Source organism: Ostrea edulis, chromosome 3 (genome assembly GCF_947568905.1).
Source record: "Ostrea edulis chromosome 3, xbOstEdul1.1, whole genome shotgun sequence".
In the NCBI taxonomy this organism is placed as follows: domain Eukaryota; kingdom Metazoa; phylum Mollusca; class Bivalvia; order Ostreida; family Ostreidae; genus Ostrea; species Ostrea edulis.
In genome coordinates this window covers 20,519,304-20,536,152 of record NC_079166.1, presented here as the reverse complement: position 1 = coordinate 20,536,152, position 16,849 = coordinate 20,519,304, and the positions used below count along the sequence as shown (strand labels likewise).

General features: G+C 34.7%; 1 protein-coding gene and 1 long non-coding RNA gene across 5 annotated transcripts in view; one reads left to right on the top strand and one right to left on the bottom strand.

Moving 5' to 3' along the window:
• Positions 1-16,849, bottom strand: part of LOC130052547 (uncharacterized) — a 65,561-nt gene that overhangs the window by 47,801 nt on the left and 911 nt on the right. The gene's annotated exons all lie outside the window — the stretch shown is intronic.
• Positions 1,512-11,451, top strand: LOC125675988 (glutathione S-transferase 3-like). Of its 4 annotated transcripts, none has more exons than XM_048913859.2 (7): positions 1,512-1,530; positions 4,164-4,275; positions 4,782-4,833; positions 5,886-6,018; positions 7,178-7,313; positions 9,407-9,541; positions 10,756-11,451. In XM_048913859.2, the coding sequence occupies exons 2-7, from the start codon at positions 4,198-4,200 to the stop codon at positions 10,876-10,878; spliced, it is 657 nt and encodes a 218-aa protein (XP_048769816.1). In that variant the 5' UTR covers positions 1,512-1,530; positions 4,164-4,197; the 3' UTR covers positions 10,879-11,451. The 4 variants fall into 4 exon arrangements, with proteins under 4 accessions (XP_048769816.1, XP_048778040.1, XP_048769812.1 ...); XM_048922083.2 differs by lacking the exon at positions 1,512-1,530 and adding an exon at positions 2,687-2,703; XM_048913855.2 differs by lacking the exon at positions 1,512-1,530 and adding an exon at positions 2,847-2,865.

The window sequence follows — 16,849 nt, the reverse complement described above, 5'->3', positions numbered from 1 at the left end:
GTTCGTGCTGTTTACAAACGATGTTTGTTTTGTTTTGTTTTGAACAGATTTCATCAATAAAATATGTTCAAAACAAAACAAGACAAACGATGTATAGTGTGCGCCGTAGAACAGCAGTGAGGCGATTTTTCAAGGTCACAATAAAATATCAAAATTATTGTCACACAAACTAAATATTTAGAATTGGAGACTTACATATATAAAATACCAAAGATAAATGATAGATAATCATTTGACAAGGAACTTTACACATATACATATTTTCATTTGACAGCAGTTGTAAAGATAAAAACATCCTCGTGCTTTAATTCCTGTCCAAATCTTCAGGGAGGGTGAACACTACACCAATCGGTGCCCATCATACATCCAATGAAATTATGAATTTATTCCACCGTAAATTTCAGTTTAAGATAACGTGTGAACCCTGACACTTCAGAAATTAAGCACTAGACATTTCTATGAGGTTCCTGTAGTCTGTTTTATCAAATTATTGATACATAGCGTCTCCACATACCTACTTGTATATCGTTGTAATACATACAAATAAAAAATCCCTTTGATATAAGGAAGAGACTTGGAAAATACTCCCCACCCCATTATAATCCGAGACTATAAGATTTTCCCCACTAAATAAATCATGGAAATAAACTACATGTATATTCCACACGTGGTAAATTATACTCTTTTCACTTTAAAAAATTGTACATCTAGAATTCATTTTCATCATTTTTAAGTTTGTTTGTAGCATGGATCGACAAAGCCTTGAGAGTAATTCCACAAGATACTATACAGATAGTGCACAGTGATATAGTTCATCGTACAACGCAACAGTTTATAATTTAAATCATATCATATTCATCTCATTTCCGGACTCCACCATTTAACCATGTTGATATATTGATTTCTATCTCATAACCTTCCTCTATTGATAAATTGATTAAATGGTGGAGTCCGGAAATCAGATGAATATAATATCATTTAAATTATAAACTTTTAGGAAACTCGTGAAGTTAGTGCCTTATAATCTCAGCGAGATTCGTCGAGGCTGGATATTTGGATTGACGCTTCATCCGAATCTCAGACCAGTGTCACACAAAGTGATTCGGGAAATCATACCTGAACTTCGGCCGCTTTTTGCGATTAAAATGGGTTAAACCTTATCACAATGAATTATGCATTTATTATCATTACATAGTGTAAATTCCACAGTAAATTCCACAGAAAATAATGTTGGCTATTTTTTAAGCCGTTGCAAATGGCCACCATTTCATATCTACCTTCTCAACAATGAAAAGTTCCGATAATTTAGGACGCATTCAAATAGATTGGTTAATATTACACAGTTTTCTTTTTATTGCTTTTAATTTTTATGCTTAAATGCTTTGTATAAAGTAATTGTCAATCAGTGAATTCTGTATCTCCAGTCGGAGTACGAACTATCATGAAATATATATCGGAACTCTTCCGTGTTGAGAAGGTAAAAATGAAATGGAGGCCATTTATTTACTGTGGGATTTACACCATGTAAAGGTAAGAAATGCATATTTCATTGTGATATGGAGTTAATAGGATGTCTAAGGCGGAAAGTTAAAGCGGGCACGGAATTCAGTTTAATCCATTTTAATCGCAAAAAGCGGCCGAAGTCCAGGCAAGATTTTCAGATTCACTTTGTGTGACACTGGTCTGAGATTCGGTAGAGGCGTCAGTCCAAATATCCAACCTCGACGAATCTCGCTGAGATTAAGTGCCCTAAATTTGAAAAAAAAAAAATTTTAAAAAATTATATTGTTAATTTGAAGAAAAAAAAAATCAAGATAGAGGTTGCAAGTTGAAATTTGCCGATATATTTACTTACTATTACTATACCGATCTTCAAAGTATAATTCTTAACTGTTTTTTTATACACCGAAGGTTAGAATTCGTTTAAGATTACAAAGAAATCGCAAATAGACAGCGCGATGAAATAGAGCATTGCACTACAATTTCAATTCTTTTATGACAAACACTATCGACTTTGTAAGACCTGTGCAAGTCATTGTGCAAACTTAATGAAGGAAGCCATAAAAAGTGTGGATATTTAATTTGTGTGTGTGTAATGAATATAGTATGGAAGCCGGTTTCTGGCAGCCGTCATATAATTATCTTATAGCCGCTTCTAGTAATGTTCTCTTCACAAACTGAACATGGCCAAAAAGTAGTCATACAATATCACAACATTTTTTATTGCATCGATGGCCATGAGAGAGAGAAAAAATGGACATGACACACCCATACCAAACGAAACATTCTCTCTCTCTTCCCATTCGTTGTACACTTGCTGTTTTTCATCTTAACTTTTATTATCGTAGCATATGTCACACTTCGAACTTGTTGCATTTCATGAACTATAGTTAGACAAACAACATGTGTTTCGTTTCAATCAATTAACTTCATATTTACACATATAGCTTACGATATCCTAAATTCTAAAATATATTTACCTACTCAATCTGGACTGGTAAGAAACTGATAATTTGCAGTAGTTCGCATACTTTCAGTTTCTTCGACTTGCATTTCCATGATCTCAGATCTAGGTCATCACTTCAAATTGTAAACAGTGTGGGGGATTAGAGTGTGTGTACTACAAAACACTACACAGGGGTAGAGTAAATTGTAAACAGTGTGGGGGATTAGAGTGTGTGTACTACAAAACACTACACAGGGGTAGAGTAAATTGTAAACAGTGTGGGAGATTAGAGTGTGTGTACTACAAAACGCTACACAGGGGATTAGAGTGTGTGTACTACAAAACACTACACAGGGGTAGAGTAAATTGTAAACAGTGTGGGAGATTAGAGTGTGTGTACTACAAAACACTACACAGGGGTAGAGTATATCGGTTTTTATATTAGAATTACGTAATGAATGTGTATTTAAACCTTTAGCTACATTTTTCTAGAATATTTGAAAATGGTATCATCTGAAACTGGCAAATAAACGACCGTATCGTGCCTATTCTAGTTTAAAATGACAATATACTGAGCGGACTATATAGTGCAGAGGACCTATAGATAAACTGATAACGTTTAACATTACTAAGTTGTACATACTTATATACATGTACTTATCTGGAATCGTAATATATGTACATGTGTATCACCGATTTTTGCTTCAAAAATGATTATTTAAATCAATATAATTACATGTTTTAAATCCCATCTGCCTTAACCATGGTCCGTCTTTTGAATTACTTTTTAGCGCCGACTATTCTGACAATGCATATGATTTCCTTAGCTCGAGAGCCGTAGACCGTCCGAGATTTCAAATCCTTAATCAGCTTATGATTCGTTAAACCTTGAACTGAATTAAATGACTTTGCTGGGTCTCACGTCGTAATTATATAGCGGGTATAAGTCGTTTGGCAATTAATGAGATCTTTCTAGTTGATAAAGGATGGGTGTAAACATTAGGTCATTTAAACTGCCACAATATGGATTGACATTGTATCGTAAATTTTTCCTTTGCTGTTATTTACAGAACAGGTAAGACATTAAGAGGTAGGAATTGCGTCATAATGATCCCCGCGATCGGTCACCTTATATATATATATATATATATATATATATATATATATATATATTGGACCAACATGACCGTGTATTAAAGGCCCCGTTAGCATGCGTGTAAATATCAAAAGTATTTTAAACACGCAAGTAATGTTCACGATATCTATGTACGTATAATTACTTGGGTATAGATGTTTATCCACGCATTCTGTAATAAACTTATAATAGCGAACAATTTGTTTTGATATATGAACCATTGAAATACGGAAATAAGGAAAAACAACGTTATTTCAACAGGTGTTGTACATATTTACAAGTAACATTTGAAATCCCACGACATTTTAAACAAAGCGGGGGTATTTGATACCAGGTGTGCAATTTATTTGTTCTTGATATCGTGGAGGCATTCGTCAGTGTTTCTATAATACTGCATATTTTGACATGTATGATGTGTAAATATTTATGTATCGACATGCTTTTCCCCATCTAAAAATACACCTAAACATTACCCTCACCACTCGCTGTGCATGTGTACGAAAGATTTATGTGTGTGCTTTGGCCGGCGGATTATTTAGTGTCGCTTATGACTAAAATTCCTTCGTTGTTGTTTTTTTTCAGGCCGTCTTTGCAAAGTGACCAGAAATTTACAAGTATGGCGCATCTCGTGTACTTTAATGGACGTGGTCGGGGAGAGATTGTGCGTATGATGCTGGCTGCCTCAGAAATACCGGTATGTTTGACATTGTTTTCTTTTTGTTGGGGGGTAGGGTGAGAGGGGTGTGTATTAAAGCTGTTTCTTTTAAATGTCACATTCTTTAAGACATGGACACATTCTACCTAGGAAAGAATACAATGTATACATTATTTTATTTACATCTACAACGTTAACTTCGATCACTGTCGATATGCCATGGATATTCTTTAACTTGGTTTTTGCGATTCAAGTACATGTGATTGACTTGAAACAGAGAAATAATTTTACTAAATACATTGTATATTAATCTTCAGAATATTTTTCATCTCATTAATCATATAAACAGGATCTTTAATTCATTACTACATAGGCATGTGCAGTATCAACATTGAAATGTACACTTCTCTTGTAATAATTGGTGAATTAATTATAATTATGGTTTTAACTCATTGAGGACATGTAATTAATTTAGAATTACATAAATTCAAATTAGTATGTCGTGTTAAAACAATATGTCCTAATATCTTCTTTTTTATTATCAGTTTACAGAGAGTTTTTTAACGGAGAGAAAACAGTTTGAGAACTTGTTAGAAGGTAAATTTATACACGTACATAATTCTCTGCATCATTGAATTTATTTCACACATCAGTTGTTAAAAGTACATAAAATATCTATATAATTACAGCCACACACTGTTTGTAATTTCCCGTTGCAGTACGAGTTATGTAGATCGCGTGGGATAAAAAAAGTCATTTACGGAGAATACCTAATTCTATGAAAGCCTAGTGGTGTAAAAAAAAATGTAAATACAAGATAATAAGTCGTAATAACGAGAGAGAGAGAATCACTTGTAAAATTTTACGACTATCAAACGTCGTAATGAGATAAAAAATCAATATAACGAGATGAAATCTTGGAAGTACTTCAGGCAGTCGTAATAACGAGATAAAATCTCGGAAATACTTCAGACAGTCGTAATAACGGGGTAAAATATGGGAAATACTTCAGACAGTCGTAATAACGAGATAAAATCTCGGAAATACTTCAGACAGTCGTAATAACTTAATCAAGTTTGTAATAGATCGCACATTTGGAATAATTGGTAAAATTACAGATATTACACCCCGCTAATGTTGCCAAAGTAAAAGCATTTTTCTTGCGTCAAAATTATCACGCACAGATTTACTCAATACATTCAATACTTTGATTTTTCCCCTCTAAATTTTCACAAATTTGAAAATATTCAAAAAGTCCCCTCTCACGATGACCGCGGAACATTAAATGGCAAGTATTTATAAATATTGCATGTAGTTGAGGGTAACATTGAAAATTTTCACCCCGAGAAAACCATTGTCAACCTCGGCTACACCTCGGTTGACAGTGATTTCTAGAGGGGTGAAAATTTCCAGATCCGTTACAGTCAAAACATTGACGTCACAATCCAATGATGTAAACTCAGCGCGGACTCTCTAGAAAGTTAGTGTATGAGATTGATAACTGTTCGTTACCTTCACCTTTTCCAGCAATAATGATGTAATTTTTGTCAATATTCTATTGACAAATATTGTCAATTTGTAAAATGTAATTATGAATTTTGTGCTCTAAATATTATTGTTAATATTTCTTTCTTTTTCCTTTTTTATAGATGGTGCCCTTTCATTCAAGCAAGTGCCGCTACTGAGGATTGATGACATGGAATTGGTACAGACGGGTGCTATTGTTCGCTACGTGGCGAGAAAAGGCGGGCTTTACAGCGCAGACGACAAGATGGCAGCAATGTAGCTATTTTGTTTTACTTCATTATCATAGATTGTATTACAGAATAATTTGATTTTACCTGTTCAACGCGATTTAAATTCTACTTCGTCGACATTCTTTATATGGTTTAAACAAAGTTGTGAAATCGCGCCATATGATGTCGTAGGATTTATGTCACAATGCAGTTATTATTGTGAAATGAAGTCATTCATGAATTGTTTCATTCTGTTGCCATGACAATATTACTCCGCATCAACAACAAAAATGATGCTTTATTCATGACTGTTTATCAAATTACATCCAATCCGTTTTTTAAAATAAATTATAAGAAATGTAAGTAATTTATATTCATTTTATACGATATAGGCCTAAAGTAAGTTAGGACAGTTTACAATATTTTATAAAAACAGGTTTGTGGTTTATAATGCGCAAACTGCCTCAACATACTTTATATTGTTTAAACGATTCATTCCTTAACTACATATTTACATTTATATAGTTAGGCGAGGAACCGAAGTACCTGCGTAAAATATTTCCTATGAACAATTGAATTTCATACAAAACTTTGTTTTAAACAAGATCTCTTATTTATGTTTTAATAAGTCCATCGGTAATAAAACGTCATCTCAGTCAGTCCCAGATTCTACCTATAAGTTTGAAATTTAACTTCACAATCTTTTTATGCAGATATATGCTAATTTAACCACACACCTTTGTTTGATTGTAGATTTATAGGGGATATTCTTCAAAGTTTGCAAGTGCCCTTTTCTCTCTAGTGTTTGCTTATAAAATAATTTCTGAATACTTACCAGAAACAGAGGTTTATCCACAGCCAGTTCACCTAAATTCTACTTCAAACAACTTCATGAACCATTTTTAAAAACAAAAATTCTTTTTTGTATAAATATGCAGGGGATTTGTTTATTGTTCTTGAACGAGTGACCGTTAATAATATTTTTTTCAATAAAACAACAAATGTACTGTTGTTGGTATTGCATACTTTAAGTGTTAAGTCGTGAATTTTTTGAAATGATTTGGGGGGGGGGGAGGGGGGAGTGGAAGTATATTTTCATAGTCTGAATTATCTAATATACAGAAGGACTGTAGTTTTATAAACTTCCATCTTCTGTCATATATTTGAAAGATTGATTAATTAATTCCTGGCATATTTATTCACAGGATTGACATGTACTATGATGCCTCAAGAGATTTCCAGTATATATTTTTAACTTTGAAATTTTTGAAAACCGAAGAACAAGTTATAGCGGACGCCAAAGCCGCTGGAGACAGCAAATATTTCCCTGCGCTGGAAAAGGTAACACTTTACTTCCTACATGTACAATGACTAAACCTTCCATATTCAACCAAGGCCACAGCATGTAGTGGTGGAGTCTATCTATCTATCTATCTATCTACAATGTATCTATCTATCTATCTATCTATATATATATCTATCTATCTATCTATCTATCTATCTATCTATCTGTCTGTCTGTCTGTCTTTCATCTATCTATCTATGTACATGTATTTATTCTATCCATCCATCCATATTGCTACTGATACGTAAATTGTTAAGAAATTCAACGAAACATCACTTTTGCAAAATGTGCCACCTCATACAGTGATTTAGTTACTGCATTTTACTTTGAATTTAAGTAGTGTTTGCCAAAAGGATTTAAAAACCAATATACAGCCGTGTTTGTGTAGTAAATCTTTTATCTACCCTCATAAATTAAAGTTTATGAATGTAGTTCATCATCACCTCTCCGTGACAATTTTATGTCTCCAACGAAAGTAATTGATAAGGCGTACTCTCTTACAGTGACCTATGTGGTACGCTGACTGTCCTACCGTACATATGTATGAATGAGTATAGTACTTTGATTCCTGTAATAGTACAGTATGTGTAGTACTTTTTATTCTCCCACAGTATGTGTAGTACTTTTTATTCTCCCACAGTATGTGTAGTATTTTTTATTCTCCCACAATATGTGTAGTACTTTTTATTCTCCCACATTATGTGTAGTACTTTTTATTTTCCCAGAGTAGGTGTAGTACTTTTTTTTCTCCCACAGTATGTGTAGTACTTTTTATTCTCCCACAGTATTTGTAGTACTTTTTATTCTCCCACAGAATGTGTAATACTTTTTATTCGCCTACAGTATGTGTAGTACTTTTTATTCTCCTACAGTATGTGTAATACTTTTTATTCTCCTACAGTATGTGTAGTACGTTTGAATTTACAATTAGTACTTTAGCTCTCCTATGAGATGTCTAACACTTATAGTACACGTAGTACATACATATTCTCCTTTAGTACATGCACTATCTTGACTTTCCTATAGTACCTTCACTTCTCTAAACTACATTTAATACTTGACACTCCAATACTACCCCTACACGTAGTATCATGGTTCTCCTAAAATAAATCTAGTACTTTTTCATTGACTACCTTTTATTACATGCTTTACTTTCGCTCTCCTATATAGCACATGACACTTCTATCATATGTGTAGTACCTGGACTTTCCTGTGGTACACGTGGTACTATGACTCTCTATAGTACATGTACCTCAACTCTCCTACAGTACATCACTTCAATATTCTATAGTGAATTTAGTACAGAGTCAACCTTGACTGTCCTGTATTACATTTCAGTACAAGTACCTTGACTCTCCTAAAGTACATTCAGTCACTTGACTCTCTTAAAGTACATTCAGTCACTTGACTATCCTAAAGTACATTCAGTCACTTGACTATCCTAAAGTACATTCAGTCACTTGACTATCCTACAGTACATTCAGTCACTGGACTCTCCTAGAATGTGTATAGTACTATGAATCTCCTATTACACATAATGTTGTGACTTCCTTATAGTACATGTAGTACTTTGTTTTAGTGATTGTAGTCTGCGTAAGTACCTACATTCGCCTCCTATAAAGTCCAATTGTTTAATGACTATATCTGATTCCGAGGGAAAAGCAAGTCTTTTTTTCCAGCTATTGTAGAATTCAACATTTTTATGGTGTTTATTTTTCTATTTCCAATGTACGAAATTGAATTCTTTCCAAGCATGAAACATTACAGTACTAAACAAATACTACCATTTCTTTCAAACACAAAATTGTAACCCTATACAACAGGGGCGGATCCAGAAAATTTACAAAGGGGGATGGGGTGGTTACGACCCATGTTTATACCTTTTCCGCCCAATAAGAGGTGGGTGTGTGTGTCAAGGCCCCACTATGGTAAAATATGATCCGTTTTTGTTAAAAGTGTTTAACGGGGGGGGGGGGGGGGGGGGGGGGTACAACCCCCAAAGGAACCTACTACGCAAAACTTTATTTTCTGTATTCCTTCCTAGAAATGTACCCAGGAGAGTATAACGATTTTTCTACTTTTACAACAGAGGTTAAAGGAAAATGGAACCGGATTCTTGGTAGGGAACTCGCTGACGCTGGCTGATGTAGGCTTCCTGGAGGTCCTTCTGATGTGTATAGAATACGGAGGTGAACATTTCTTCGATGACTACGTGGAAGTACAGGTGACTATGATATTTACATACACTGTAGGCATGTTCATGAACCTTGACTAAGATATGTCCTAAGGTTATTCCTAAGATATGACCTAAGGTTAATCCTAAGATATGTCATAAGGTTAATCCTATGATATGACCTAAGGTTAATCCTAAGATATGTCCTAAGGTTAATCCTAAGATATGTCATAAGGTTAATCCTAAGATATGACCTAAGGTTAATCCTAAGATATGTCCTAAGGTTAATCCTAAGATATGTCCTAAGATTAATCCTAAGATATGTCCTAAGATTAATCCTAAGATATGTCCTAAGGTTAATCCTAAGATATGACAGTCATATCTTCTTTTCTTTTCTATTCTAAGAGGAAGAAGAAAAGAAAAAAGTTTGGAATAGCCTAAGATCACATTAGGACGTCATAGGGTGTAGTTTATCGATATATTAGGGACATCTTAAGTTAGGATATTTATAAAAGTACTTCAGAACATTATTATTTCTTTACATTTATTGTTACATAAAATCGGGTGCCTGTAAAGTGCGAACCGAAATGGAAATGAAACAAAACGAAACCTATCGAAACGAAACAAAACATGCCGAAACGAAACAAAACATGCCGAAACGAAACAGATTATATAACCGAGATCTTTAATCATAATAATTAAAAATGGTATCTTAGGCCCCGTGAAAGTCACCACATATCAATAAAATTCGCCTCCTCTTTGAAGTAGGCTTTCGGCTTGACTGATACAAAGTTTTAAAAGTTGGAAAGGGGTGAGTAAGCACAAAGTACATATCGGAAGTTGATTTTTAAAATTGTGTAATGAGTTCTTTGACATGTTTAAATAAAGGCAGACTAATGACAAATAAACTGATGTTACAGGAGTTTCAATTATCTCGTTTAAAGTCGGCATGTTGCACATTTTGAAGTCGTTATACCGATCTAATATACCAATGCAACCTGTCATTGTGTAAAATTCTATCTGACATTTTGCATACCAATTGAGGTCATTCTTTACACACTGATTTTGACTACGAATTACTCCGTTTACCCGTTCGAAATGTAGGACTCACGGCTGATGTGACAGGTGAACAGGGGATGCTTACTCCTCTTAGGTACCCAGGGGTCTGTATTAGCCCTACCCCTAATTCTGTATTCGTTATGGAAGTTACGAGATTGATCAATGTTTATATTCACCGTTCCATGTTTATATTTTTTTTCTTGCAGAAATACTACCAACGGCTGATTTCTATTCCCTCAATGGCGAACTTTTTGAAAAGTCCATTCAGGAAAAGAAAGAACGATGACCAGTATATTGCAGAAGTTAAATTAGTCCTGAACAGAACATGATGTTGTAGATGGAATATATGTTAAAAGCCAATCCCAGTGAAATACGAAGTCAGGGTATATCGCTATCGACAATTATCATAGACACCTAATTCTATATTTCAGAAACCTTCCTACGTTAGTCATCCTTATTGCAATTAAAATCATTATGATTGATTCATTTATTGATTTTATTGATTTTCATAACGAGTAGGTATATTTTTGTTAATTAAAGGTACTGTCTATTGAAACGTCAGAAATCGCACCCAATCTTCGCTTCCACCAATGGCGTTATCTGGGTATTCTACGTCCTATCACAGAAATAGATGACAATAGATGATATAAGATTCGAAAGTCTAAAAAAAAAATACTGCATTATGTATAAACTTGTGTCTCTCTGAGATAAATAAATGGATATAGAACTGACTGTAACCGTTAGTATGACGTCAGAAAATGAAGAATTTCTTTAAAACGAGGATAGAGTTCAATATATTACCCACGCTATGCTTTAGAAACTGAAGAACAAACGGGCGTAATCGAACACCATTTTCACATACTTCATTGATAGTATCATTCAATAAACAGTGACTATATACACCTGAGCTTTGTGTTTCATAGCGAAAAACAATATCAATACGGGACTTTCGAGATACGGATTCACTCTGACTTTTATCGCGCGTTGAACGTAATCACTTCCGGATTACAATAACAACTACGTAATTAAGCATGGATACTTAATTTGTTATTAAATTCTTGCATTTAAATGCTACCTTTGAAAGAAAGAAATCACTACAACCATTTTGAAGGAAAATGCATTTGATTAAATTATGTGAGTTGGCGAAGGAAATAAACATAGGGAATATATTTAGGATATCGGTAAAACTTCATGTCTTGCATCCAATGATATGCGTCTAAATGCGCCTTTTCCCTTCCATCTAATTTACACCCAGGTACTAAGCGCCAATAGTGACTTGGATCGTCAGCATAGGACAGCGTATAGCTCTTTACTGACCTTCTGCTAGCGAAACACCATTTATATCTATGTCAACTTTGCCCTACAATTGGTTATTATCACGTGACCGTGATGTACATGTATAAACGTCAAATATAATCGGTCGTTCCAACACATCCCGAAAGTTCCGTATTACCACATGTCTTTCTGAAAATGAAAAGTGAAGAAGAAAAATGCATTAAGATTACATAATCAGCCATGGTGATTGATGATAGCGTGGAGTTCTGTAGGATAGCCAACACCTTGGTGCCAAAATAAATTGTGTGTGTTGGTCAGGGAAATCATGAGCTACATACATGCACAGGTATAATGTATGTCATAGAAACCGTCTGATCAATCACCTCTTTGCATTTTCTAGCATTTTACTGTATCAATAGGCTTGAAAACAGAGACCAATATTTTTATGCCCCAGAAATCGGATATTTGGGAGCATTTTTTTTTTCATTCTGTCCATCTGTTTGTTTGCAAAAACGTTAACCTTGGCCAGAACTTTTGAATGAATGGTGATAGGGTTTTGTATTCCTTGTGACAATACCTTTCTTTTAGTAATAAACATTTTGACCTTGTGACTGTCACCTTGGAATTTGACCTAATTCTTAGAGTAGAAAATGGTCATAAACTTTGAATGGTTAGTGATAGAGTTTTCATATTGCACATGTATATTCCTTGTGACAAGACCTTTCTTTTAGTAATAAACTTTTTGACCTTGTGACTGTCACCTTGGAGTTTGACCTAATTTTTAGAGTAGAAAATGGTCATAAACTTTGAATGGTTAGTGATAGAGTTTTCATATTTCACATGTGCATTCCTAGTAACAAGACCTTTCTTTGGGTACGGTACCAGACTTACTTTGCTGTCATACAGGGGCATCAATGTTTCACAAACGCATCTTGTTTATTGTACATCTACATGTATTTTGTAGACCTATTACAACAAACAAAACACAACAGAAATGATAAACATGCACGATAGGATATTTTTGTTCGGCTGATTTTACATGTATATATATATATATATATATATATATATATATATATATATATATACAATTATAGTCATTTGTAATATTTTGATCAATAAAGAGTTTGCTAAAAAGATCAATGTTTAATTTACTTGGATTGTTAAAGAAGGCTTAGCGTTTTCCCATGCCAAATGCAAGTTATAGCATATTTATTAGATTTGTTTTCAGTGTGCTTAGCCATTGAAATTGGTCAATGGTAAATGTACCATCACACAATTGAATAAATGTTTGCAAAAATAAATTTCTGGAAGGTTCGTTCCTTGTTGTTTTGTGCTGAACTTGATGAGGTTTATGATGATTATAGAGTTGACTTTCAGACAATGTTATCGATGTTATTCCAGGATCTTGTTTATTCTGGAAGGGGTTGTTGTTGTTATTAAACCATTATCTTATTCAATATTGAATGGGATAGCGCAGCAGGATTTTATGTTAACCCTCTCCATGTATGTTTTAAAGGTGTTTTTTAAAAGTTGTACTTAATTAACAATGTTCACACTTATCTTCAATGTTATAATATATTATGTGTATAATTATCCTCAAGAGGAATTTGTTGATGCACATATCTATCTCATACGTGTGGTGTATATTGAAAGTGAGATAAAGCACCCATTTGATAAAGCACTTCCGGTCCGAACTACTTTTGACACTGTCCCCGCTTGGATGACATATTTTTTGTGTTTATGCATATCCATGCATGGAATAAAGCTTAAAACTTATTATTCTGTATCTATTTAGAATTCCTTTTATAGCAAAATTAAAAGATGTTGCCCCCACTGAAATATAATGCAAGTTACCGGCCACGAAAATGCCAACTCGGTCTGTTACTAATCAAAAATTACCATCAGAAAACAAAAATATGTGCACACTATTATCATCGACAAGGAATCGACCGTCTACTGGACAAGCCTAATCGAAAGTACTTCGACATGCTGCGGTACCAAGTATTCATAAGCATAGTCTCTTTTTTCTGGAGCATATTAAATGTAACAAATCTCAACAGCTTTACTTACTAGGCTAGGCCTATTAAAAGTGCCTCAGGATTTCCTCTCGCCCTCAGATCCAAAGAAACTACGTAAATAAACTCCAAATGCACAAACACTTCTACTTTTCATTGTAAACTGTTGAACATTCTAATAACGCTGCATTAAAATATTACTTTCATCGATCGTTAATTCGTTATTACGTTTATTTCAAAACGACGACGACATCAAACTTTTATCGGAAGGTCAGGCCTACGTCAAAAAATAAATTATACCCGGTCAATAGTTGTTACTTTTGTTGGAATGGCAAAACCATTATTAATTATAAACTATAATCCCTTCTAAAACAATTTTCATCCATGGTTTTTTTTTATAAAAATGCCCTTTTGTATGGTATAAGCGCACTATTTTCCCCCGCCGTAAGGTAGACAGATTAAGCACGACGTCTGAGCCACGGATTCAATCAGCTGTTTCTACCATACTGGGGATCATCTCAAAATTAAGTGAAAAGAAGACGCATGAGATAAATAGAACATCTATAATTGCGTATTATGATGTTTGGTTTATCCAACTCGTTGATATGGTGTATTTATTCGCTCGGCAAGCCTCGCGAATAAATACACCATATCAACGAGTTGGATAAATCAAATATCAAAACACGCAATATAGATATCCTCTATATATCTTGCAATTTAAAATAGGGAAGTTTCTAGTATACCGGTCCCCAGAAGCACGCGACTGTGCATGAACAGTTATTTCCCTTGCCGTTGCTAAGCGGAATGTAAACACACCGCCATTTGCATTTTCGCCTCAGATGCTGAGCAATGAAAATCGTGCGATAAAAATAAAAGGCCAACGGCGTTTGAGAATACTAAGCGGGGGCTTGGGGGCGGCAGCCCCCGACAAGTCAAATATAGTTTTTAAAAAATTCTTACCTTACAACATAAAATCATCTAAGCTGTTGTTTGCATTAATCAGATCGAGGGGTTGAAGAACTAGTCGTTGTTTGGCAATTAAGGGTTCCTTTGGCTTTGATGAAGGTTGGGTACGAGTATCGAGGGGTCATATACAGATTTAATGAGTTCTAGAAATTTAAGGAATGGATCTTGGCAGTCTGTAAGATATTTTTTTCGGATGCAGTACTGACTAAATTAAGTATCGTACAGAGATTTAACTGTGCCGCTGACCGGTAATGACTTTTTTAATGCACGCCAAGTAGATTCTATAGTATTGGTGTGTGCCCCTGTATCGGGATCTACAAAGTTTACAGAATGATTTACTTTTAAATGTTCGAACCCTTCTTTATCAAGAATATCATAAGCTTTCCAGCAATCGCTAATTATAGTTGTACCGGACTGTATGCTGGCTTTTATTATTTCAAGCAGAGTTTCTCGTGTTCGATCTGCCACTGTTGTAAAACAAAAAAGCACCTTTTCGTCTCCCTTTCAATCCCACCAAAAACCCAGACACTGTCAACTCTCCGTCCCTTGTGAAATTTTCTTTTACCAAATTTACTTTCGTCAATTTCAACAAATTTTCCCACTCCTCCTATTTTTTCTGAATTCTTCTCTAAAATGCAGGTACACACTTCTCTGGAATAATTATACCAATCAACAACAGTTTGACTTGCAATTTCAAGTTCGTGTCTCACGAAACTTTCACTAGCTTTGTATACCCAGAAATATGTTATTAACAGAACTTTTTCCAGCGTTAATTTGTGCTTTTCGAACCAGCTACCAGTCCTGATGGAAATTTTTTTGTTGCAGGTTTTGTTAGAACATCTCCATACAAATCCGTCGCTTGAATATGACGAATCCTTTCTTAATCCAAATTTCCCGTTGTCACAGCTGCCACAGATTTTGCCGTCCAGATTTATCAAAACAGATAATCCTATTACCGGGTAACCAGTGAATCAACTCTCTTACATCAGCACAAATCAAAAAAAAATTCTTTCAGTTTTAAGGGCATTTCATCGCAAATCAGCTGTTCAGTTTGTTTACATCAATACCAGTGACGTCGTATCATACGAATATTCATGAGAATTACGTATACAAAGCGCACGTGACCATTTTGCTCAACAACAGATTCCATTTATTTTACAACAAGAAATGTAGGTCTTCTTGCATTATTTTTCATTTCGGACTTAAAAAACTGATTTAAAAAACAGTTTTTTAAACTTCATTTTTAACAAGGAATTCGAATTTGGGCTTATTTTTGTGATTTTTTTTGCGTTTTAGCGATTTTACTGATCGCTAACGCGATCGTATATATATACTAAACCGCCTTCGGCGGCACACATTTTAGCGCCATATTTTGGGGACCGGTATACTAGAAGTGTTCCTTAAAATATTCATACACGTCTTTTTGTTTTCATTAAAAGCTCTGTTAGTCACCTGCCGGCGGATGTAGAAAACTACTAGTTTGCACTCCGTCCATCTGTCGCTCCTTCCGTCTGTCATAACTTAGCTCTCTGGCTTTGTTAAGAAGATGTAATTTGGTTCGGTGATAAATGTTTACAGATGAAGTATACATATGTAAGTTCCCTCACAATGACCTCCTGTTTACGCGATTTATGGGACCTTTTGTCAAATGTTACAGTAGTTTTTGGCCTTTTCTCTACAGCGCTTTAACTTATAGTGTAGGTTGGTTGGTTATATATTGTTTCATCTCCCACTCGAGAATTTTTCACTCATATGGAGACATCGCCATCGTCGGTGAAGGGCTGCAAAACTTAGGCCTATGCTCGGCGCTTACGGCCGTTGAGCAGTGAGGAATTTTTATTGTGCCACTCCTGCTTCGGTTTTTGTGGTCTCATCCGAAGGGCTGCCCCATTTAGTCACTTCTTACGACAAGCAAAAGGTACCGAATCCCCATGGGACTTAGTTTCATGGTTGACTGAATGAATTATACAGTGTCTAGTTCAGTGTATTCGTTATTGTACTAGATCTACCATTTTCGTCTGATTTGCCACTTCTATTTATG

Coding starts and splice junctions, on each gene's coding strand:
- LOC125675988 (XM_048913854.2), top strand. CDS start 3,433: ATGGGTGTAAACATTAGGTCATTTAAACTGCCACAATATGGATTGACA. Junction 6,019..7,177: donor GACGACAAGATGGCAGCAAT/GTAGCTATTTTG, acceptor ATTTATTCACAG/GATTGACATGTACTATGATG. Junction 9,542..10,755: donor ATGACTACGTGGAAGTACAG/GTGACTATGATA, acceptor TTTTTCTTGCAG/AAATACTACCAACGGCTGAT.